General features: G+C 42.9%; 1 protein-coding gene across 1 annotated transcript in view; it reads right to left on the reverse strand.

Moving 5' to 3' along the window:
• Positions 1-8,874, reverse strand: part of LOC144888589 (uncharacterized) — a 43,314-nt gene extending 34,440 nt beyond the window's left edge. Inside the window, exon 1 of the mRNA XM_078767040.1 lies at positions 8,670-8,874. Within this exon, the coding sequence (XP_078623166.1) occupies positions 8,670-8,692 (23 nt within the window). The 5' untranslated portion in view covers positions 8,693-8,874. The remainder of the gene's footprint in view (positions 1-8,669) is intronic.
• Positions 8,875-26,160: the final 17,286 nt, after the last annotated feature.

Raw genomic sequence — 26,160 nt, forward strand, 5'->3', positions numbered from 1 at the left:
ATCAGACATGGATGGTACATGAAGGATGCATGTAGGAGGAGAGCTTTGGGCTGCAGGTTCTACACTCCGTTTTATTTTGGGCATGCTTGCTGTCGATGTCTACCATCACTGTTAAATGACAAATAAGAAATCACGAATGATGTTAAAAGTGCCTGTGAAAGGAGGCTCTGAGTTTTCAGTGAGGTAACAGAGGTTCTGAGTCATGTTCTACACTAGGGTACTTTTTAGCTGACTAAACCATGTTTAGTGGCATCAAAAGTGCTAATAGCTAAAACATCTAAATTCTTCCACACTAACGTTAGCTATCTAGGCCAATGAAACATTGTGCTAAGTTACTGTAGCTAGCTCAGCTGTCGTGCCTCTTTCTGGTTCAATTCATATACAGAAGTCAACAGATATGTCTCATGTTTGGCATTAACAAAAGTTTAAGTTACACCGACATTAGGAACATACTGTACATAGATGAGGCTAGCTTTAACGTTAGCTAACATGGTGCTAGCTGGCTCAGCTGTTATTCTGCCTGTTTATGATTTCATGCAGAAACTGAAGTCAAGAGTGTGAGTAACATTATAGTTAGCATCTTACCTGGCTAGATTGGAGGATGAATACCAAGAACAACACACAGATGGAATGGAAGACTGAACTTTCAACTGAGGTATTCAATAACATCAACGTTACCAATTGATACGAGCGCGCGACATTACCAATTGATACGAGCGCGCGAGCGCGCATGTTACATGGATGGAAATGTAAAATGGCAGCTATAGCAGCACTAATTTGGATCTCTAGTCTGTCATTTCTGCACTGTGATTGGATAACATAAAAAAATATGTTTGGGAGTTAACAGCAGGAGTTGGTAGATTTTACGTGGGCTGGGTGAGAAACCTTTAAATAAGCAAGTGAAAATCTCTCGCAATACAAAGTCAATGGTGGGAAGAAAAGTTGAGTGGTACCAATGTTACTGCCAATGTCCCGCCCCTATGCAAGACTCAGGAGCATCTTGTTGACATTTAACCTTGAAAATACCTGGGTTTAGACCCCTTATGTACCATGTTAAGTTATCTGCAGTATTAACGTATCCTTATCATTTGTAAAACTGATTATTTTGTAATTACAGCATTAATATGCATACTAGTATACCATAGACACATGTAATCATGTTATGAATAGTTCTATCATGATCTATGCCCTTCAAAACATGGGTCTAGACACCTTCATTTTTCAATTATCTGCAATATTGGCTGAGATATGTCAAAAATCGTTTTTTTGATAATGGCAGCAGTAATTTGCATACAAATGGTATGTGGGACATTTTTTCAGCTTGGGGCCATAGCTAGTCATTTTCTACACATTTCTTCCAATCTAGAAACACTGATTAGAAGTATATCTCCGGGGGGTGCAGGGGGACCTAGTCTTCCTACTAGACTAGTCATCACGGGACCTACAGGTAGCTCTTGCCACTGTTGATGTCAAAGTGCATGAGTCTACCATGAGAAAGAGGCTGCACAAATTTGATCTACTGGAGAGGTGTGCCAGGAGGAAACCTTTGCTGTCCAGAAAGAACATCAGGGCAAGACTAAAGTTTGCCAATGAACACCAACGTAAAGAGCAGCACTTCTGGAACAATGTGCTCTGGACAGATGAGTCAAAGGTAGAGCTATTTGGCCACAGTACCAGAAGACATGTTTGGCGAAAACCAAAGACAGCATTTGACCACAAGAACCTGATACCAACTTGTAAAGCATGGTGGTGGAAATATTATGGTTTGTGGCAGCTTTGCTGCATCAGGGCCTGGGCAACTCACCTTCATAGAATCCACGATGAATTCTTCATTGTACCAGAGGGTGCTTGAGGATCATGTGAGGCCATCTGTCGGAAAGTTGAAGCTCAACCGAAGGTGGACCCTGCAACATGACAATGACCCTAAACATACCAGTAAAGCCACCAAGGAATGGCTGAAAAGAAAGAAATGGAGAGTTCTGGAATGGCCAAGTCAAAGCCCGGATCTAAATCCCATCGAGATGTTTTGGGGGTTATTTGAAACGAGCTGTGCATGCAAGAAACCCCTCAAACATCGCACAGCCGAAAGAATTCTGCATGGAGGAGTGGGCAAAAATTTCTCCCAGTCAATGTCAGAGACTGGTAGACGGTTATAAGAAACGCCTACTTGAGGTTGTTTCTGCCAAAGGGGGCAATACCACCTATTAGAGCCAAGGGTGTACTTACTTTTTCCACATGCGAAATTTGCATTTATGTTTATTTAAATTATACAATGGACTACAAAATGTAAATGTTTCATGATATTTGTTATATTATATCACCTTTATCTATCAATATTGTTGAAATGAAGATCAAATAGCTGTATGTTGAAAAAGTCAAAACTTTACATGGGGTGTATTTACTTTTTCATGTGACTGTATATCGGGTAGAGCAGTCCAGAACAGAGTTTGTCCGTCTGTATGTAGTTATGTATGTATGTACTGTATGTCCCCTCAAACGTATACCAATCAGAGCTGAGAATCTGGTCACATGACAGGATGATGTCATTACGTCTGATGTCATTTCGGAGGTGCTGCGGCGGACTCTCCATGCACCGCCATTTTGATTTATATGCCGTTAATGCCGAACATATTGTCGAACCTGTCATATATCACAATCACCATGCTCTACATTTACGTTTTTCATTCAGTGTGAAACACAAACAAATCGATTGTTAAAACGACCGTCAAATATCGAAAGCATCGGCGTTACGTCTCTTCCACCAATATGGTACGTATCGGCCTTAGGCGTTATAACTCAGTCTGCTCCGGACAAATTAATCCCAGGTTTCTTAATACAGTGGTGTTGTTTCAGTAGTATCGTTTTCGTAGTAATGATAATATTATAGTACATATAAATAAAACACTTTAATCCCAATGTCGTGAATGGAAAGTTGATGGATTGAAGCGGTGTAAAAGCGGAGGTAAGGAATTCACCTCGGTTTTAAAAAAATAATATAATTTTCGTCATAATAACGTGATTTTATTATTATAGTAAATCTAATCGTAAGACTAATCCCTTTGTAGTGACTGCAACGTTACTGGAGGTTAAATATATGTCATATATATTAAAGTAGGGGAAGTTTTGTGTCCGGCCGTCATGCTACATCAATACGTATATGATGTCTGAAGTGTTATGTTAGCTGAAGTAAATGTTAGCTCTTTCACGAGCCTCGATTCAGTATACAAAAAAAAAGAAAAAGGCATTACGACGTAAACACCCGCTCACTTCGAGAGCGGCAGGAAAGGTCATTCCTCTTTGGATTATATAGATTACAGTCTCTCTATGATCGGGTCTCAAGAACATTGGGTGTGTGTTCATTTACCAAGTTTCTTGTGGAGAGATCGCCAAGTGGTTTAAGCATTCGGGCAAGCACTCAATTCAAAACCCTTAAGGAACGGCTGGCATGGTAAGCGCTAGCTAGCTGCTTGGTAAATCCACTACATTCCTGTGTCCACCATACGCAATGTTATCAGGAAGTTTAAGGCCCATGGTACTGTAGCCAGCCTCCCTGGATGTGGCAGCAAGAGAAAACTTGCAGCGAAGATTGCAGCGAAGAATTGTTCGAATGGTGGAGAAAGCACCTCGATCAACTGCCAGACCGATCCAAGCTGACCTTCAGACACAAGGTACAACAGTTTCAACTCGCACCATCCAATGCCAACTCAATGAAAGTGGGTTCTATGGTAGGAGACCCAAGAGGACACCACTGGGCTGAGGGAGAGACATAAGAAAGCCCGACTGGAGTTCACCAAATCACACCTGAACAAGCCAAACTCATTCTGGGGAATGTCCTGTGCACAGATGAGACCAAATTAGAACTTTTTGGTAAAGCACATTATCTCTATGTTTACAGAAAACAAAATGAAGCCTTCAAAGAAAAGAACACCTTCTCTACAGTCAAACATGGAGGAGGTTCAGTGACGTTTTTGGGTTGCTGTGCTGACTCTGGCACTGGGTACCATGAATGTGTACATGGCATCATGAAATCAGGAGATTGCCAAGGCATTTTGGAGCACAATGTTCAATGCCAGTGTCAGAAATCTGGGTCTCCGTCGAAGTTCATGGGTCTTGCAGCAGGACAATGACCCCAAACACACTTCAAAAAGCACCCAGGAATGGTTCAAGACAAAATGCTGGACTGTTCTGAAGTGGGCAGCAATGAGTCCAGATCTAAATCCCATTGAACACCTGTGGGGAGATCTGAAAACAGCAGTTGGGAGAAGGCTCCCTTCAAATCTGGGAGAACTGGAGCAGTTTGCACAAGAAGAGTGGGCCAGACTGCCAGTAGAGAGGTGTAGGAAGCTCATTCATGGCTATAGGAAGTGATTGACTGCAGTTATTTTTTCCAAAAGTCTGTGCTACCAAATATTAAGTCTCGGGTGTCAACAATTTTGTCAATGCCATTTCTTTTTATTTTGTGATTTAATGGGATATATTAAGTTCTGAATCAAAAACTTGACATTTCACGTGCCTTCGATACGGTCTGGCACCCTGCTCTGCTCTCCAAACTCTCCTCCTTTGGTATCCATGGAAATCTCCACGCATGGCTGGCGGACTTCCTCTCTGGTCGTAGTCAACGTGTGGCCCTGAATGGGTTTCTCTCATCTCCTCTTCCTGTTCAGGCTGGAGTTCCCCAAGGTAGTGTTCTGGGCCCTGTGCTTTTTCTGGTCTTCATCAATGATCTCTCTGACTCTCTTGAAAATCCTCTCTATCTCTTTGCTGATGACTCTACTCTCTGTCGCTCCATTCCTCATCCCTCAGATCGGCAGTCTGCAGCCTCCTCACTCTCTGCAGACCTGGACAAAATCACAGACTGGTCAAACAAGTGGAACATGTCTTTCAATCCTGACAAATCTCACACTCTTACAATGTCTCTCCGAAAGGACCGACTGGACAACCCTCCCATCTACTTTCTCAACAATCCTCTCCAAGAAGTTCTGTCGCTCAAGCTTTTGGGTCTCACTATCTGCCATGATCTTTCTTGGGAAAACCACATTTCCAAGCTGGCCTCCAAAGCCAGTCGCCGACTGGGCATCCTCCGTCGTGCGAAGTCCTTCCTTGGCACACCTGAGCTCCTCACCACATACAAGGCTTTCATCCGCAGCTCAATGGAATACTGTTCCCCCCTCTGGGCTGGTGCTCCTGCCTCACACCTTGCTCGGCTTCACGCTGTTGAGGCCAAAGCTTTCAGAATCATTGGAATCTCCTGCGATGTAGTCAACGCCGAGGGCCTTTTACTCACTCACCGCAGGCAGGTTGGTGGTCTTTCTGTCTTCTACCGACTCCTCTCCGGCCTTGCTCCCCCAGCTCTCTCTGTGCTCTGTCCCCCCAATATTCCTTCAGGTCGCACAAGATCTGCCTGCAACCCTCTTATGGTTAAACTGCCAAAGTCTAGGCTCTGTGCTCACCTTCACTCTTTCATTCCCCTTTTCTCCCGCCTCTGGAACAAACTCCCCCACTCCCTTCAATCCCACTCCTCCCTCCAGGTCTTTAAAACAGCTGTTCACCACCATCTCTTATCATCCCCCATCGAAAACCTTGATCTTTTCTACCCCCGGTAATTCACCCCAGAGTCCTTGCAGTGTTCATATGTTTTAATCCTCTCCCACCTCCCCCCAAGTCCTCCCGATGTCCCTGCTCTCAAATGTTGTGTTTGTGTCCTTCCCCCTCTTCCCCCTCTCTTTTGTGTCCTTCCCCCTCTCTCCCCATCTTGTCTGCCGCTCCCCTTGTTTTTTGTGTTTTGTGTGTCGGTTTGTCTTTTTGTGTGATTAATGTTAGCTCTTTCACGAGCCTCGATCTTGTATACAAAAAAAAAAAAAAAAAAAAAAAAGGTTCTGTAATATTAACAGTGAAATCAAGAATTGTGGAGACCAAATACTTTTTTCAATTTCAACTTATTTTTTGAGAAAATTGTGAGTTATTTGAAAAAAAGGGCAAGGGTGCAAATATTTTGGCCACGACTGTACCTGGTGAGAGAGCTTGTCATTAGGAGACTTGGCAATGCGGATGTCAAGAAAGGAAATTGACTCTTGTCGCTCGATCTCCATGGTCAATGTAATGTTGCTGTGCTGATTGTTAAGGTGTTGAAGAAAAGAATTGAGATCGCTCTTGTTGGTTGCCATATAACAAAGATGTCATCGACATAACGTAGCGAGAACTTAGGTTGAAATGGCGTTGAGAGGAGGGCTGAGCATTCAAAGTCTTCCACGAAGAGGTTTGCTACTGTGGGTGAGAGTGGAGAATCCATAGCCGCCCCTTCCTTTTCTTCGTATTAGTTATGTCCGTTTATTAATTACGTACTGTTGGAATATATCTTTCGACCCTTTGTAATGCTGAGACCCCTTAGACCTTTGAAGACCCTTTAAGTCCCCCAAGACCCCTAAGACCACCAAGACCACAAAAGTACATGAAGACCCAAACGACCCTGATGACCCTTAAAGACCCAAAACATCATGATGACCAAAAATATCCAAAACACCCCAAAGACCCAGAAGATCCAAAAGACCCTGAAGACCCAAAAGTCCACGAAGACCCAAAATACCCCAAAATCCAAAATACCCTGAAGACCCAAAACACCCTGAAGACGCAAAATGCCTAAAATACCCCGAAGACCCTTAAATAACCCGAAGATCCAACATACCCAAAAGACTCTGAAGACTCAAAATACCCCAACGACCCTTAAAGACCCAACGACCCCAAATACCAGAAATATCCCAAAGACCCAAAATACCCCGAAGTCTCAAAAGGCCCCGAAGACCCAAAAGACACAGAGAACCAAAAAAAACCCTGAAGACCCAAAGACACACAATACCCAAAAGACACCGAAGACCCAAAAGACTCAAAATACCCTGAAGACCCCAAAAAACCCAAAAGACATTGAAGACACAAAATATCCTGAAAGACCCCAAAGACCCAAAATACCAAGAAGACCCAAAAGACACAGAGGACCCAAAAAACCCAAAAGACTGAAGACCCTGAAGACTCAAAAGACCACAAAGACCCAAAAGACTCCAAAGACCCAAAACACCATGATGACCCAAAATACTCAAAATACCCTGAAGACCCTTAAGACACATAAGACGCTTTAGACCCATTAAAGCAGCTTGGATCCTTGACCATTTAGAGCTTTGCACCACTTGGACCTTTTTAGGTTACAAATAAATTACAAACATAATATCACCAATATTATACATAAATTTGTACAAAAATAAATGTATTATGATTCGTATAAATCAGACCCCAAAGACGGAAAATACCAAAAATACCCCAAAGATCCCAAACACCCAAAATTCACTGAAGACCCTAGAAGACCCAAAAAATCCCAAAGACCCAAAATATCGTAAAGACCCAAAAGTCCAAAAAGCTTTAGACCCCCAAGACCCATAAGACCTTTTCAATAGTTTAGACACCTTTAGATCCCTTCACCTTTCCAACCTTTCTACCCTTTAAATCTTTACACACCTCAAGTCCCTTTCGACCTCCGAGGCATTAACACCATTTAGACCCCTTACATCCTTAAGACCGATTAGACAACTTGGACCCTTGACAATTTAGCACTTTACACCAATTGGACCTTTTTTGATTACAAATAAATTACAAATAAATAATATCACCAATCATACAAATACATTTGTAGAAAAGAAATGTTTGTATTATGATTGGTGTAAATCATGACAACACAGAAACTCACGTAAAGTCAGGTCATTATCCTCAGTTAAAACAAGCTTGTGCCTCTGGAGCGACGACATGTGGTGAGGTGAGCGTAGCGAGCTGACCCACGCAAGTATATATATATATATGTGTGTACACACACACGCACGCACGCGCACGCACGCACACACACACACACACACGCACACACACCTTAAATCATTGATTACTGAGAGAGTGGTTGTTGTTTCTTCGTATGCAGCCTTTAAAAAAGAGAAAAACAAAAGAAGAGCCTGTGGCTGCTGGTTGCATCATTTTCTTGGAAGTGTAGCTGTGCCGCTGTTGCAGTGCTCGTGTCACCAGTAAGCTGGTACTCATTTTACCGATCTTGGAAGGATTGCAGGCTGAGTCAACCCACCTGATGTTAATTCAACGGTGCGACAGGGGCTCAAGCTCAAGACCCTAAGATCATAAGCCGGTCATCTTAACCGTCAAGCCAAGACCAGGCTTGAGAGAGTGGTACTACATACTGATGAACCCGTGTACATACACAGCTTGTGAAGTTATAATCGAATTAAAGAGATGAATCTTTCAATAAAGAGATGATAAATATACTGAGCATTTTATTTCGGAAGGAAAGAAAGACTGGTGAGATACAAGGTGGGTAGTGGGGCAGGGTTTGAGAGATGCAAATGTACAAGCAAAAGTAGATATAGGAAGATGTTGCCGTTCCTCAAAGATTGTCCAAAGCATTGATCAAAGCTGGGAATCCTCATCTCAGTAATATCAATGATACAACCAACATGGTGTAAAGTACATAAAGTAGCGTACGAGGTCAAGCTGCAGTACTACTGAATTTCCTTATAAAGCCACAGTAAAGTTCACCATAGTTACCTGGACAGTTACTATTGAGCACCTGGATATTGGTTTGCTCATGTAGCAAGTTGACGAAATTATAAATTTGTTGCAGCACTTACCGTCCTTGGAGAAACGTCTCCATGATGAGTTGTCAGCTTCTCCGCACGACTCTGGCACCTTTATCGATTGACCTATTACCTTCTATCTTACCGAAACCTATCTGTGCTTCAGACTTTTTCAATGTCTATCGACATCAGGCTTGCGCTGCATGTCCAAGGCAACTTTCCACCAGATAGGTGCCCTTTCTGCAGGGGAAACACTCTCAAAAGTACTCTGTGCTGTGGGAGGGGCTTTGCTCTGTACTGTGGGAGGGGCTTTGCTGTAACATGAGCTGCCTTTTCAGGGGAGGACACCAGATGAATGTGGAAACTTAACTCCTTGTGGCCATCTCAAAATCCACAAACAGTAGCTCAAACTACTTGACAAATAATAGGAAAAGTATTTGGAGCATCAGTCTGAAAGAATGCCTGAATCCATAGATATGCTCGGGGTATTTTCAGTGAGGAGTTGAGTTAAATGATCCAATGAGGCGATGAGATGAGAATGGGGAAATACAGACAATCTTTGTTAGAGGATTATCAGGATAATTTGAACCATGTTAATGCAATTTAAATTGGAAGGTTATGTTAATGGGATATATTCTTTGTAAATGATGCCTAAGGGCCTCACGGAAATATGGCTTACGTTTTGTGATGGACATTTCGCTGGGGGCATGACCATGGACCATCCGTGAAAAAGGACATTGTCCTCACGTGGAATTTCAAAAGTTCACATTTCCACCAATCCAGGGCAATGCTAAGCCTGGCGTTGCCATAATGGTGAGGGTTGCTGGCTTACCTTAGGGTCTTGAGTTTGAGCCTCTATCGTGCCGTTAAATAATACCAGGTGCGTTGACTCAGCCCGTCATCCTTCCGAGGTCGGCAAAATGAGTGCCAGCTTACTGGAAATGGGGCACTGCATCAGAGGCACAGCTGCACCCCCAGCAATGATACAAGTAGATGGTATTCTATAGAATACTTACCCTGCGCAATCTTGAGAAGCCAACTCTTCTGTTTTTTAAGGGTTTTTTTTTTTGATCCAATATGGCTGCCAGACCATAATATATATATATCTATATATATATATATATATATATATATATATATATATATATATATATATATATATATATATATATATTGTGTTTTGATCCATATTTGTTTTGACACAAAAGCCGTAAAAAAACACTAAAACACATCCTGGCGAGGGTCTGCGACCTCTGATTGCTTTTTCTTCTTTTCCATGGAGAGGTTTCGGAGACATATAGGTGCAAAGTTTTTCTTTTTTTCCCAATATGGCGCCTGTACTACGTGACCTATGATGTCATAATTATCATTTAAAAAATTATATGGGAGGAGGCGCTCCTATGGTGAAGATTGAGTCGCTCCTATGGTGATTCGTGTCCATCGGACCAACAGTTGCTAAGAAAAAAAAAATCATTACTTATCGAATCAAGCGTTGTACTTGTCGAATTATGACGTCATAATGAAGGAACCGATGACATCATCATTAACATATCTTATTCCCAATGGGGAGTACTTGACAATGAGGCATGTTTCAATTTTTTCCATGGAGCGGGGTCAGAGATATAGAGGGGCAAGGTTTTTCGGTTTTTGCAAGATGGCACCTTTACCGCTGAACAATGACATCATAATTATTATTAAAATATTCTGCAGGAGGAGGCGCTCGTATGGTGAAAATTTCGTGTCAATCGGTCCAAGAATTGCAGAGGAAGAAATTCATACTGATCGAATCAAGCGTTGTACTTGCTGAATTATGACCTCATTATTAGGTACTGATGACATCATCATTAACATATCTTATTCCCCAAGGGGAATGCTTGACATTGAGCCATGTTACATTTTTTTCCATGGAGTGGTTTCGGAGATATAGAGGTGCAACTTTTTTCGATTTTTTAAAGATTGCGCCTGCACCACGTGACTAATGACGTCACACTTATCATTTGAACAATTCTGCAGTAGGAGCCGCTCATATACTAAAAAATTCGTGCTGATCAGACTAACAGTTGCAGAGGAAATTTGTTTTTTCATACTGATCAGATCAATCGTTGTACTTCTCGAATTATGACGTCATAATGGAGACACCTATGACATCATCATTAACATATCTTATTCCCCATGGGGTGTACTTGACAATGAGCCATGTTTCAATTTTTTCCATTAAGTGGTTTGAGAGATATATAGGTGTAACGTTTTTTCAAGATGGCATCTGTACCACGTGACCTATGACGTCATAATTATCAGCAAAAAATCTACAGGCAGAGGCGCTCATACGGTAAAATTTCTCGGCAACCGTTGGTCCGATCATGTCATTCGGACCAACGTTGCCGAGAAAATGAATCTTACAATAATTCACCAAATGTCTGTCTGTCCGTCCGTCTGTCCGTCAGTTCGAAGGTACCGCAAAAACGGCTGAACCAATCGAAACTATATTTTGGGTGGGTAATCCTGGGACCCCCTGGAGTAAAATAGGCTATATTGTTTTTCCAATTTCAGCTTTGGTCTCCAGCATTTTCAGGTTTGGACTTCCGCATGACGTTATTTTCCCGGGTACAGCACAAACGGCTGCACCGATCACAACCTGATGAATGAAAACACAGTTAAAAATAATGACCTCGGACAAAGACCTTTTATGAGGACATGGGTTGAATCCCTGCTTGAGAGAATGCCAAACCCCTCCCCGCCATCACGGTCGTCGCTCCAACTCACAATCCCAAGAGATATGCGGAAAGGACGACCAAAAAACAATTATCTTCTTTTTGATTCGTATATAAACATCATTAAAAGTAAATAAAGACCTCGGCCAAAGTTCAAACGACATGGGTTTAATCTCTACATGAGAGAATTCCACATAGTTATTTGGGCGGTGTGTAAGCTAACAGATCGCTGTCTCAATCGATCTTGCCAAGGCCGTAACAGCTATCGGCTCAAAATCCCTTTAACTGTTGACTTGGTAGTTTTTACAAAGAAGGAAACATTAACAATGTTGTTAAAAGTTTATGTGGTGATTAATTTGTGATTGGAGATATGTTGTTTGGAATGAAAAAATATGTATATCGAGTTCAGGTGAATGACGACATGTCATGATGGTTTCTACTTTCTAAACGTGAAATTTGCGGATCGCCATATGCAGATCCGCCACGGACCCACGATCGACGTTTCTATATGTGAACGTACCCGTTTGTTTGCGTACGGGTACGTTTTTCATGGAAGTCCTTCACGAACTTTCTGTCCATGTCTGACGTGCGACTGAGGGTGCTACAGGAATGTGGAATTTATTGGTTTCATGTTTTAGCATTCGCCGTTTCTGCATTGTCTGTTTGCTTCTGGCGTCCGTCCCACACGTGCGTAGCACGGGTATCTCACTAGTTTTTAAAATGCAAACACGGCACACGTAAGGCACACGGCACACGGCACACGTAAGGCACACGGCACACGTACGGCACACATACGCACCCGATTGCATAACCCCGCTTTTCGCTTTGTGAGCACAGGGTAACTAGCAGCCTCAGCCTGCTTATGAAAGAAGAAGACAATTCTGCTTCTATCTTAATGGCTTTGTCATGAAGATAGGGTATTCAAGATTATACTTTTGAAAAAGCTGCCAAAACTTAAAGCCAAACAAAGGACACATTTAACTGCATAATTAAGCCTCCACATGATAAAGTCGCCTGAGGCATTATGTTTTCAGGTTGTCCGTGTCCGCTGTTCTTCTGTCCGTCCGTGATAGGTTTTCGTTACCGTGATAACTTGAGAACAGCTGAAGGGATCTTAGTCAAATTTGGTGCAGGTATGTATAATGAGGTACATATGAACTGAGTAGATTTTGTGGTCACGGGGGCAAAAGCCAAAGGTCAGAGGTCATGTTAGGTAAAGATCCTGTTACCGCAATAACTTGTGAACCAGTGATGGGATTCTGACCAAATTTGGTAGACTTATGTAGCATGATGTAAAGACGAACTGATTGGATTTTGTGGTCACGATGTCAAAGGCCAAAGGTCAGATGTCATGTTAGGTAAAAATCCTGTTACCGCAATAACTTGTCTATAACTTAAGAATGGCTGAAGTGATCTAATTCAAACTTGGTGCAGGTACATATATAATGATGCAAAGATTAACTGATTATAATTTGGGGCCAATAGGTCAAAGGTCAATGTCTGTTATAGCTCTATAACTTGAGAACGGCTGAAGTGATCTAATTCAAACTTGGTACACATGTGTACAATGATGTAAAGAATAACTGATTAAATTTTGGGGTCAAGAGGTCAAAGGTCAAAGTCGGTAATAGGTCTATAACTTCATAAAAACTAAAGGGATATAATTTAAACTTGGTACAGATATGTATAATGATGTAAAGATTAATAAATTAGATTTTGGGTCCCGGGGCCAAATGTCAGAGGTCATGTCAGGTAAAAATGTGATAACTTGTGTACAGCTGAAGGGATTTAAATTAAAACTTTGTACAGATATGTATAATAAGCCTGGTGTTGGCTTAGTGGTTAGGGTGCTGGCATGAGATCCTAGGTTCCTGGGTTCGAATCCCGATCGATCACTGAATTAATGCCAGGGAGGCTGACAGCTTGTCATGTGTGTGTGCGAATTGAGTAACAGCTCCCTGGTAATTCCCTACATACATATATATATATATATATATATATATATATATATATATATATATATATATATATATATATATATATATATATATATATATCTATCTGTGCAGTGTCTGTCCTGTGTTGTGTTGTCACTGAACTACTCCCTCAAACTTTGGTGAAATCCTACCAAACTTCTGGTATGCACCCACCTCTCATGTGTGTATGTCCTAAGGGTATTTTTTTTGAAGAATTTTCTAGTTATATATATATACTAGACGACCCATGACCCGTTGGGTCAGTCAGTTTGAATAGATATGAGAATAGAACTAAAGCGAATGCTGGACATCATCAGGGAGATTATTTGGGCCAGCAAGCCATAAGGCTCACCTCTCCAGCGTTCTAAATCACTTATCTGTGACACGTGATTTCGGCCCTTATCTCCGATTACGTTTTTTTTTTTTTTTTTTTTTAGAAAAAACACGCGACCCGTGGACTACCACGATTTTGTTGTCAGAGGACACTTCTGATGACGATGTTCTTTGTCGACGATCCTCCATTTACATAAACTCGCACATTCTCTTTCCTCTTCCCTCGACTGAGCGCCACATACAGCTGACCATGCTGGAAGACCGGTTTCTCCAGGTAGACCAGCACATTCTCCATAGTTTGCCCTTGCGCCTTATGGATCGTCATTGCGAAGCAGGATTGTATGGGGAACTGGCAGCGCTGCAAAGGGATATCCTCAGCTTCCGACAGATTTATTCGGATCCGAGGGAGCATTACAGTTTCGCCTTCAAACGTTGAACTTATGATCCTCGCAACTATAATATTTCGAAGCATGTCCTCAACAATCATGCACGTCCCGTTGCAAAGTTTCGGAGGGTCCAAGTTCCGCATCAAAATGATAGGGGATCCTTTTTTGAGCTCGAGGTTGTGCGGCGGCAATCCCGAGACTTCAACGGAATCTAGGAATTCCGTTGGGAAGTGCGTCGCATTAGTACCCTCAGTCACACTGTTGAACGCAGCATACTCCTTGCTAGCACCAGGGAACCTTGTGATGCATCTTGAATTGATGTTTCGCATCATTTCGTTGAGGGGCACTAATATAGACCTTGCTGAAAAAACCTCCATCGGATTGGCGAATGATGGATATATGGTATCGATGCACTCATCGAGCCCACTCGCTGTCAGCAGTATATCCTCTGGCAAATCTATCTCATCATCCGCATTTTTCTCGATTCTATCCTCGCCGATGTCGAGCAAAAATCTTGAAAACTGCCCACTTCCGTCGGTCAGTCGCATATTAGTTCTCAAGTGAAACATTCCAAAGCTCTGCCATAAGTAGGACTTCTTTATGCACGCATTCTCAACATCAGCATCACACCCTCTTTTCACCACGGGCAGAAGTTGACGGAAATCACCACAGCATATCGTCAAGATCCCTCCAAAAGGCTCGTCTTTGTCACATACATCACGCAACGTGCGATCCACAGACTCGAAACTCTCTCTCCTGATCATAGGACACCCATCCCACACAATGAGTTTTGTACTTCGAAAGAGGTCTGCGATAGTGGAATTTTTATCGATGTTGCATACGCCATCTTCCCTCGGTGTCAGAGGGATTTGGAACCTTGAGTGCGCTGTTCTTCCACCAGGCATGAGGGTAGCAGCTATGCCAGATGAGGCCACCGCAAGGGCAACTTCTCCACTCGCTCTCACTTTAGAGAGAATCAGGTTAATAAGAAACGTCTTCCCTGTGCCTCCAGGCGCGTCAATGAAAATCATTGATGACTGATTCGTGCGGATGCAACCGCACGCAAAGTCATAGACAACTCTCTGCTCATCATTGAGCAGAAGCTGCCTTTCGTCTACGATTCGCTGTTGTTCCTCCGTGTCGTATTGGAGTTCTCTCAGTAGGTGAATGTTGGCAATCCCTTCATGATGAAGAACAGTCGTTGGAGTCGGCAAGTGAAAATGTGCAACAGTTCTGTTCAACAATTGCAGTTTCTGCTGCAAATACGATAGAGCCAAGTCATGATGGCGCTCATTGATGGCAATATTGGGATCATTTGCAGATCGTCGATGAGCTAGAAGATAATCTTCAGCCATAGCGTCCTTGAAATGTTCCCATAGATCCAATGGATTGTCGACTTCACTTTGTGTGAGGAGCACAACGAACAAATCCCTCATGGGTCTGGGAAGGCGTGTCCTCTCAGCATCCTCCAGAGTCTCGCGCCAGACAGCGTCTCCTTGCAGCAAACCCATTTCTCTGCAAGCGTCTTTGAATGTGGGTAGAATGACATTATCACACGTTCTCAGGACTTCGAACGAAGTCGGCCCTCTCACGTGGTGGAGGAGTAGTCGGAAATAGTACAGGTCACCAGTACGCGGCGAAACAGTGTAAACTCGTCCCAATATGTCATCCTCAAACATTCCAGGGTTGCCCTCCACTGGTCTGCCCTGTTTTCTTCGTTGCCATCTCTCCTTAGTCCATGTATAGAATCTCGGAACATCCACGTACAACAGTGTCTTAGCGAAATGGTCACGTCTGCAAAGATCCATAAACTCTGTCAACGTGGTTTTGGCCATATTGGGATTATTTCTTTGTTCATGAACGTTCCCAGCAAAAAATACCTGTTGTTCATTTGGCAGATGTACTCCTAAACGGATAACGGCCGGCTTCCTGTCATGGACTGAGAATCCAAGAATGGAGGCAACAGCCTCTGAAGGTCCAATGTATCTACCCGTCAAGTACTCCGTTATCTCGTCGTTTGTGCGCAGTGCATACGTAGCTTGATCGCTACCTTTCATGGCATACTTAATAACATACTTGATCGACTTTATAGAGCAGCATATTTCAACGTTGATGTGGCAATCAAACGTTTTCAGGAGATAGAGATTATGGGGAACAACCCACTGATTTGTAACAGGTCGTCGTTGCCTCCCTTCTTGGTGCCCTTCAAATCCTCCCATTTCTGGGGATCTTCTTCTATATATGGGGTACGAATCGTCTCCGCACCGTGTGTACGGAGCATATGACCGCGGGTATCTGTGTCTGCATGCTCCATTCTTCCAGCATCCAGTTGCTGTGGAACAATATGGACCATGGATCATGTGCTTCAACACCAGTCTGTGTCCCTCTGGATCTTCATCGGGATCTGGTATTTCAGCTTGTACAAATCGATCATAGTCTTGTGGTCTCGGCTTTGAAGCTTCATCGAGCCACAGCAAACAGTGTATGTGAGGGAGACCTCGATTTTGGTACTCCACACACACAACGTGAGCGATACAGTTCCCGAAGAAGCCTTCTGATCCAGTGAGGTATTTAATGAACACCGTTTTCTTCAACTCGAACACTCTCGCAATGAGATCCGGTCTGTCGTTCTCACTTTGGTGAGGAAACAGGTTATTGGAGATTTCAGGCCACTTTGGATTACACGTCATAGTGATGAAGTAGGTCGCGTTACCATATTTTCTTACGTACATCATGGCATCTTGACATCGCTCCATCATATACCTCGGCCCCCCTACAAATGTCGATGACAGTAGTACGCGGCGTCCGATGTTGGACAAATCGTCATTGTCATTGAGAGCATCAGTGAAGCCACTGTATGTAGCAGACCTCAGCGATGCCTGGTTCAGTCTTATAAACGCCAATCTTGTGCCTTCCATTTTGGCTGCCATATCAACAAGATACTGCTGGAACAGATGCCCCCCTCTGAGGAGGTAGTTGAACTCATCCTCGTGGTTCATTATTCGGTAGGAGTAGTATTTCTTGGCAGTCAATCTCCTGCCATTGGTCATGTTCATTTCGGGCTGCCATCCGTCATCTCCGAATGGGAAGAAGAGAACATACTGGAGTGCGTCGTAAGAACGGTGCAACTCAGAAATACTTTGCAGCGCTCCTCCTCTTGCTTTCAATACAATGTGACGCGTTGTAGCTTGAGGATCGACAGTATTCTTCACAACGACACCCACTTCATCAGCGATTTGACCATTGAACCTCCTCTCATGTTCACCAGCTGGTCTCCTGTTGGGATCAATAAGAACGAACGCCTCTGGCAAATTGCCTATTTCCTCGCGTGCCATGCGGAACGATTGAACGTAAGGATTCACTTGTCTCAGCACGGTCTCTAATGCTCCAACTACATCACGGTGAATACCAGCATTGGTGAGTATCCGCATCCTCAACTGTACGCTGTCATGTGGATCTAAGAAATAAATTTGGAGGAATTTCGGTTGTTCATCCGCATTTGGCAAGAAGGAACCGATACGATGATGTATTTGACCCTGAATTATGACCGATGGGCTCCATGCACCATGCCGAGGAGAAACTTGGCTTCCTCCAAATGATGTCATTTGAAATAGACAGTTGTATTGTCTGATGTTCCTGCGGAATTCGTTCGCTGTGGGTCCATCGCCGGCAAACAGATTGTGTAATTGATGGGGTAAAGGTCCCAGATTTCCCAAGGACACCTTTCCATTCGTGCAGCAAAAATGAGCTGTTTCACCTTGGAAAAGAAGCGCTCTACAATGTGGACAAATCTTGTCCATCGCACCGACGTCAGCAGAAGTGAAATTTCTTGCATTCTGCGCGTTTCTCTGCCTTGTCTCAAGAACTTCCCTTATCCTATCTCTTTCTCGCTGCTCCTGAAGACGCTGTGCCGTCTCCTCTGCAGATTCCGCATCTCTCCTCATACGATCTCTTTCTTGCTGCTCTTGATGGCGCTGTGACGTCTCCTCTGCAGATTCCGCATCCCTTCGCAAGCTGACTCTCTCTCATTCCTCCTGAAGACGCTGCGCTCTCACCTCCTCCGTCTCAGCACTCCTTCTCATCCTTGCCCTTTGTCTTTGCAGCTGAAGGCGCTGTGACCTTTGCTCAGGCGTTTCAGCATGTCGTCTCTTCCTTTGGCTTTCTCGTTGCTGCTGAAGACGTCGTGATCTCCCATCGTCTGTTTCAGCACCCCTCGGAGATACTGCTTCCGCACGAGAACTTGAAGGAATGTTGCTATTCGCGTCCATAGACGTGAGGTGTGATTCGTTGTCCGCGTCCGTAGCGCCGTCGGAGGGTTGATACGACATTCTTCCTGCAAATAGTATTGTTTTTGTGCTATCGTTTTGCCGATCATCAAATGACAAATAAATTACATTGTGACAATTAAAGATTTAAAATAAACCTATTTAAAGTGTATGCGCATATAAATAATAAAAAAAATCGAAGAAATATCTCTCGGTAATTTCCTGAAACATTTTACTTCCGGGTAATAATGTTGAATGAAATAACGAAGATATATACTGTATGCCTGTTATTTTAGGCGGTGTATTTTCGTATATCAACGTGGCGCGATTTTTAAAATATATCTCTGCAATTTCCCGTGTGTGCGTGAATGTTCTCAATTATTTCCTTTTACCGAGTCTAAAACCATCGATAAAAATGAAATCAGATGGAAGCGGTAATAATAAAAAAAATCGAAGAAATATCTCTCGGTAATTTCCTGAAACATATTTTTGCCGATCATCAAATGACAAATAAATTACATTGTGAAAATTAAAGATTTCAAATAAACCTATTTAAAGTGTATGCGCATATAAATAATTAAAAAAATCGAAGAAATATCTCTCGGTAATTTCCTGAAACATATTTTACTTCCGGGTAATAATGTTGAATGAAATAACGAAGATATATACTGTATGCCTGTTATTTTAGGCGGTGTATATTCGTATATCAACGTGGCGCGATTTTCTTCCCGTTTTTTTTCAACCGAGTCTAAAACTATGTTAGCGACTGTGAAAAATGAAACGATATATCGAATTTGATTTGAAATAAAGCTGGGAGAGAGAGCAAGACACCACGGGCCTACAAAACAGGCCTCAAAGCTATGCGAGTTAATAAAATGGTGGATATTACTACTCTCTCAAAGGGGTAAGCCACGCCCCCGGACCAATCGAATGTTACACACAAACACGCAAGATTTCAATTTTATAATTATATAGATATAGATATAGATAGATAGATAGATATACAGTACTAGCTTTACGTGTTGTGTCGTTACGGACGTGACGTGTCATTACAGAGGAACGGGCTTGTTTTAGCTGAGGATAATGACTGTACCTGAGTTGCTGTGTTGTCATGATTTACACCAATCATAATACAAACAATTATTTTACACAAATTTATTTGTGGCTTTTGTGATATTACATTTTTATAAGCAATTTAGGTTGAAAACAATAAAATAAAATAAAAACCCCACAGCACATATATATGGGATGGGTAGGTGCAGACTGGATGTTTGGGATAATTACACCTCACCACCACGAAATTCAAAACACCTCACCACCACGAAATTCAAAACACCTCACCACCACGTAATTCAAAACACCTCACCACCACGTAATTCAAAACACCTCACCACCACGAAATTCAAAACACCTCACCACCACGTAATTCAAAACACCTCACCACCAAGTAATTCAAAACACCTCACCACCAAGTAATTTAAAACACCTCACCACCAAGTAATTCAAAACACCTCACCACCAAGTAATTCAAAACACCTCACCACCACGTAATTCAAAACACCTCACCACCACGTAATTCAAAGCACCTCACCACCACGAAATTCAAAACACCTCACCACCACGTAATTCAAAACACCTCACCACCACGTAATTCAAAACACCTCACCACCACATTATTAAAAACACTTCACAACCACGGAAACAAAAGTTTGAGGGAGTAGTTCAGTCACAACACAGACATTGCACAGATGTGTAGATATATAGATAGATGACTGTACCTGAGTTGCTGTTTTGTCATGGTTTACACCAATCATAACACAAACAATATTATTTTGCACGATTGTATTCGTAATATACGTGATATTACATTTTATAAACAATTGAAGTGAAAGATTTAAGTTAAAAAAAAAACAAAAAAAAAAAACTAAAGGTTTCTAGAAAATACCCTTAGGACATACACACGGGAGAGGTAGGTGCATACCAGAAGTTTGGTACGATTTCACAAAAGTTTGAGGGAGTAGTTCAGTGACAACACAGGACAAGACAAGACAGACACTGCACAGATATATATATATATGTATACACACACACATCGGTAAAATAAGCAATATACTGCATGTGAATTATTCTAAATTAATTACCTGCTGTTTTATAATGGGAAATTGGATTGTTGTGCCGTTGTTGTTGACGAAGGATTGTGTTTTACATTTCACAGCATAACCGATTCTCTGACATCAATAAAAACAAACCTGTTGAACATAATACCATAAAACCAGAGGTCATCTCTCGGGTAAGTCATACAACAGAGCCTGTAATTCCCAAATGTACCTTGAGTAAACGTAATTAGTTCTTGAGGAAATCGAGCGCAGTGGATCCTTGCTGAGATTGCTGCGCTGTGATGCGACGGCCATTTATTTGACTGATGTTTGTGCTCATTTTTGTACACAGATTGTTGGCCGATGCATGAAAGTGCGCACAAACCAAAAGCACATGTGGCATTTCGTTCCACACAAACAATATGTTATCCACGATGCTGGAAACCCACAGGGGTCCACATTCAATATGCAAAGGCATCAAAGTGAGGGGAAAAAATCACAATCTGATGGCACCATTAGGCGTTGAGTGGAACCACTTGTGTCTATCATGTTGGGTGACCTTTTGAAATGCAGGAAGTGGAAAACTACTTGTTCAGGAAAAATTTATACTTTTACACGAAAGTGTGCTGTTCCTATTCTTTGCTGTATCATGTTTTAAAATATTTTTCTGGAGAAGGTGGGGGTTTGGCGAGGAGAGGGGAAAGGTGGGGAGGGAGAGGTGGGGAGTTAGGAATGTGGGGGGAAGGGAAGGTGGGATTGGGTGGGAATGTGGGGGGAAGGGAAGGTGGGATTGGGTGGGAATGTGGGGGGAAGGGAAGGTGGGATTGGGTGGGAATGTGGGGGGAAGGGAAGGTGGGATTGGGTGGGAATGTGGGGGGAAGGGAAGGTGGGATTGGGTGGGAATGTGGGGGGAAGGGAAGGTGGGATTGGGTGGGAATGTGGGGGGAAGGGAAGGTGGGATTGGGTGGGAATGTGGGGGGAAGGGAAGGTGGAATTGGGTGGGAATGTGGGGGGAAGGGAAGGTGGGATTGGGTGGGAATGTGGGGGGAAGGGAAGGTGGAATTGGGTGGGAATGTGGGGGGAAGGGAAGGTGGGATTGGGTGGGAATGTGGGGGGAAGGGAAGGTGGGATTGGGTGGGAATGTGGGGGGGAAGGGAAGGTGGGATTGGGTGGGAATGTGGGGGGAAGGGAAGGTGGGATTGGGTGGGAATGTGGGGGGAAGGGAAGGTGGGATTGGGTGGGAATGTGGGGGGAAGGGAAGGTGGGATTTGGTGGGAATGTGGGGGGAAGGGAAGGTGGGATTGGGTGGGAATGTGGGGGGAAGGGAAGTTGGGATTGGGTGGGAATGTGGGGGGAAGGGAAGGTGGGATTGGGTGGGAATGTGGGGGGAAGGGAAGGTGGGATTGGGTGGGAATGTGGGGGGAAGGGAAGGTGGGATTGGGTGGGAATGTGGGGGGAAGGGAAGGTGGGATTGGGTGGGAATGTGGGGGGAAGGGAAGGTGGGATTTGGTGGGAATGTGGGGGGAAGGGAAGGTGGGATTGGGTGGGAATGTGGGGGGAAGGGAAGGTGGGATTGGGTGGGAATGTGGGGGGAAGGGAAGGTGGGATTGCGTGGGAATGTGGGGGGAAGGGAAGGTGGGATTGGGTGGGAATGTGGGGGGAAGGGAAGGTGGGATTGAGTGGGAATGTGGGGGGAAGGGAAGGTGGGATTGGGTGGGAATGTGGGGGGAAGGGAAGGTGGGATCGGGTGGGAATGTGGGGGGAAGGGAAGGTGGGATTGGGTGGGAATGTGGGGGGAAGGGAAGGTGGGATTGGGTGGGAATGTGGGGGGAAGGGAAGGTGGGATTGGGTGGGATTGTGGGGGGGAGGGAAGGTGGGATTGGGTGGGGGAGTTGGGTGGCCATATGACGTTTTTTCCAAACAGTAGAGCAAGACAGCAATAGACGAAGGATTCAATATTATACTGAAAGTGAACCAATGGGGAATAGTCAGCTAGGGATGACCAAGCAATCAGGATATGACAGTAAATAAGAACCTGCAGATAAAATATAGGAACTTGGTGGGGATAAAAAACAATTGGACATCGAAGAGAACAGCAGTAGCCATTCAGATTCCACTGCCAGCCATGAATCGAAGACAGGGATTGGAGTTATACATGGAGATTTTGGCAGAAACAGAACTCATGAGGTGTAACAAGTTAAGAAGTATGGAGTTACTGAATTAACCTGTGTTCCGGTAAGACTGGACATTGGAGGATCCGAGGCTGAAATGATATATGGAAGATGGGGAGCATCAAGTGGCCATCCAACAAACTGTGATGAGAAAGCAGGTCCTGCGCATCAGCAACTTGGTGAAGGATACTGATGATGTCCAGAGCTTTGGTATCTACACCATCCAGGAGAGAAATGGGATTCGGGAACTCCATGAACTGTCAAGGAAGGGCAAAGTGTACAAATGGTTTGGTTTTCAGGCCTGTGCCTTGATGAGGACTAGATAGTCCGTGGCTGGAGACTTCAACAGAAAAACAAAATCCTGTTAGATATGTGAAGGTAAAATGAGGCTAACCCATGACACAGAGTATCTGATTTTTAAGTGGTGAAGCCCCTTCAATACCTGGATATGTCCTTCCTCCCATCCGTCCATCTCTCTCCAAAGACTTTATTCAAGGAGATCAATCAAAAATGGTTTATTAAAAGCATGTCCGACAGCCAATGGCTGAATTACACATGCATACATATTCATAATCTACAATCGATGATTGCTTACAAGATCTGTCCGTCTGGAATGAAGAAGAAGAACCTTTCTAACCCCCAACTCCATGTTCAATTCTAACGGGTAGTTCTAGAGTGTTCTCAAGGGTAATTCTAAGGGGTAATTCTAATCGGTTCCAAAGGGTAATTCTAAAGGGTTCCAAAGGATAAATCCAATGGGTTCTAAAGGGTAAGGTAATTCCTAAAGGGTTTTAAAGTGTAATTCCAGAGGGTTCTAAAAGGTAATTCTAATGGGTTCTAAAGGGTAATTCTAATGGGTCCAAAAGGGTAATTCGAAAGGGTTCTAAAGGGTAATTCTTAAAGGGTAATTATACTGGGTTATAGAGGGTAATTCTTAAAGGTTATAAGGGGTAAATCTAAAGTGTAATTCTAAATGGTTCGACAGGGTTCTAGAGGGTAATTCTAAAGGGTAATTCCAATGTGTTCTAAAGGGTAAGGTAATTCCTGAAGGGTTCTAAAGTGTACTTCTCAAGGGTTCTAAAAGGTCATTCTAATGCGTTCCAAAGGGTAATTCTGAAGGGTTCTAAAGGATCATTCTAAAGCGTTCTAAGCATAATTATAATGCCAATTAGACTTCCACTTTTCTGCTTCTGATTCCTCCAGTGAGGAAGCGTCCTTCGAGCTCTCCACGTCATCATAGTTAAGTATTTTCCGATTCGTGTCTTTGTTAAATTACCACCACTTATTTTACTGTGTATGTGTTACTGTGTGTTTCTAGTTCGTTTTGGTTTGTAATTCGTGCAAACTTGTGTGTAATTAGTAGTTTTTTGTTCGTACCTCGCCCTAAGCGTGGTACCTCGAGGCTTCCCTCCCCCCCGTCGGTATTTTGTAAACTTAAGTTATTTCCTTCGCTGTATTGATTTTTTCTTTGATTTTCTTTTCTCCCGCTACCACCAGTGAACATCTTACCCTTTGTCTAACGTTTTAAAAACAAAAATAAATAAATTAATATATGATTTCCTTCTGTCCTCGTGGTTCCTGCCCACGACCACGTGTGTGTTGTCTTGCCCGCCCCCTTTATCTCCTTTTTCTTCTACCTCTAAAGCTCCATACTCACCTTCCCATTCTAGTTTCCACCATACTCATTCAACCCTTTCTCCTTCTTTCTCAGATCCACGCCTTCACTTCAGGGACTTTTCCCAGATTGTTTTTCACGGTTTTGTTTAAATAGTATTCAAATATGTTTAAACTTTCCCCTGCAGTGATTTATTCAGTGGTTTACTACAACATGCTGTTTTTCTTCCTATTTAAAAGGCTGTTTTCAATTTCCTCTTCAATTCATTCCATTAAAAAAAAAAGGTTGAATCTCTTACAGTTCTTCCTTTCTACATTCTCTAAACTCACATTCATTCCACCGCTCCACTATAGTTTTTAAACGGATATCTGACTTGAAAATCACAATAAACCCAGTTTGTAACAAATGTTCGTTTGTCATTAATCGTCCACTTTTTAAAGTGCCCCCTCACCCCTTCCCTCCTAAACTCCCCCCTCACCCCTCCCCTCCTAAACTCACCCCTCACCCCTCCCTTTCAATTATCCCTCATCACCCCTCTCCTCCTAAACTCCCCCCTCGCCCCTCCTAAACTCCCCCTTCAGCTCCAAATCTCCCCCCCCCCTTGCACCTCCCCTTCTAATCTCCCCCTTCCCTTTTAAATCTCATCTCATCCTACCCCTCTCCTCCCCTGTCCTGCAACCGATGCCTCCCCCTCCCCCTCCTCCTTAACGGTATGGACCTCAAAAATCCGGGGCCTTCGCTCAAACCTGACTCGCTCATCACATCAAAATTACGCTCAAACCTGTAATTCTCATGGGTTCTAAAGGGTAATTCTAAAGGGTTCTAAAAGGTTATTCCAATGAGTTCGAAAGTGTAAATCTAAAGGGTTCTAAAAGGTTACTCGAAAGGGTTCTAAAGTGTAAATCTAAAGGGTTGTAAAGGGTAATTCTAATGGGTTCTAAAGGGTAAATGTAAAGGGTTCTAAAGTGTAAATCTAAAGGGTTGTAAAGGGTAATTCTAATGGGTTCTAAAGGGTAAATGTAAAGGGTTGTAAAGGGTAATTCTAAAAGGTTCTAAAGGATAATGTAAAGGGTTGTAAAGGGTAATTCTAAGGGGTTCTAAGCAGTAATTCTAAAGGGTAATTCTAAAGGGTTCTAAAGGGTAAATATAAAGGGTTGTAAAGGGTAATTCTCATGGGTTCTAAAGGGTAATTCTAAAGGGTTCTAAAAGGTTATTCCAAAGAGTTCGAAAGTGTAAATGTAAAGGGTTGTAAAGAGTTCTGAAGTGTGAATCTAAAGGGTTGTAAAGGGTAATTCTCATGGGTTCTAAAGGGTAATTCTAAAGGGTTCTAAAAGGCAATGATAAAGGGTTATAAAGGGTAATCCCTATCAGCCCCCATTTCAAGTATACTGCCATTTTAAAGCCAAAGTATTGGTATGGGAAGGTGTTGCAATCTGTGGAATTATCTTCCTTTCAATGCAGCTTTATGATTACAAGTCTTCTGGACTATTTCTGATTTCAAAATCCAAACTCATAATGGGGACACTTCTCGTACTGTACTAAAAATGATTGCAAACTGGTCTGTTTTGAATTGGGGAAATAGACAATCACATGAGTTTGTTTTTCATTTATTTCCCTTATTTCTTCATATATACAAATGTATCCCTCTCGCTCTGATTGTCAATTCAATGACATATAGATCGGAACAATTTTATTTCAGTTAATTAAATCTCACATCCATTATGGAAAACTAACACGTGTGCGTTGAAGCGGGGCACAAAAATAACATTAAAGCAAAAATAATGAAATAAAACTTGTGCAGAAATAAATACCCTCGCCAGAGGAGAGGGCATTGCATTCGAGTCCGTTGGTCTCTGTCTGTCTGTCTGTCTGTCTGAATTGTTTTGTCTGTTGTCTGTTCGCACAGAATAAATATGATTTTCTCGGCAAGCGTTGGTCTGATTGACAGGAAATTTTCACCATAGGTGCACATCCACCTGTCGGAATTTTTAA

This window comes from Myxine glutinosa, chromosome 13, assembly GCF_964187855.1.
Source record: "Myxine glutinosa chromosome 13, kmMyxGlut1.1, whole genome shotgun sequence".
Lineage (NCBI taxonomy): Eukaryota > Metazoa > Chordata > Myxini > Myxiniformes > Myxinidae > Myxine > Myxine glutinosa.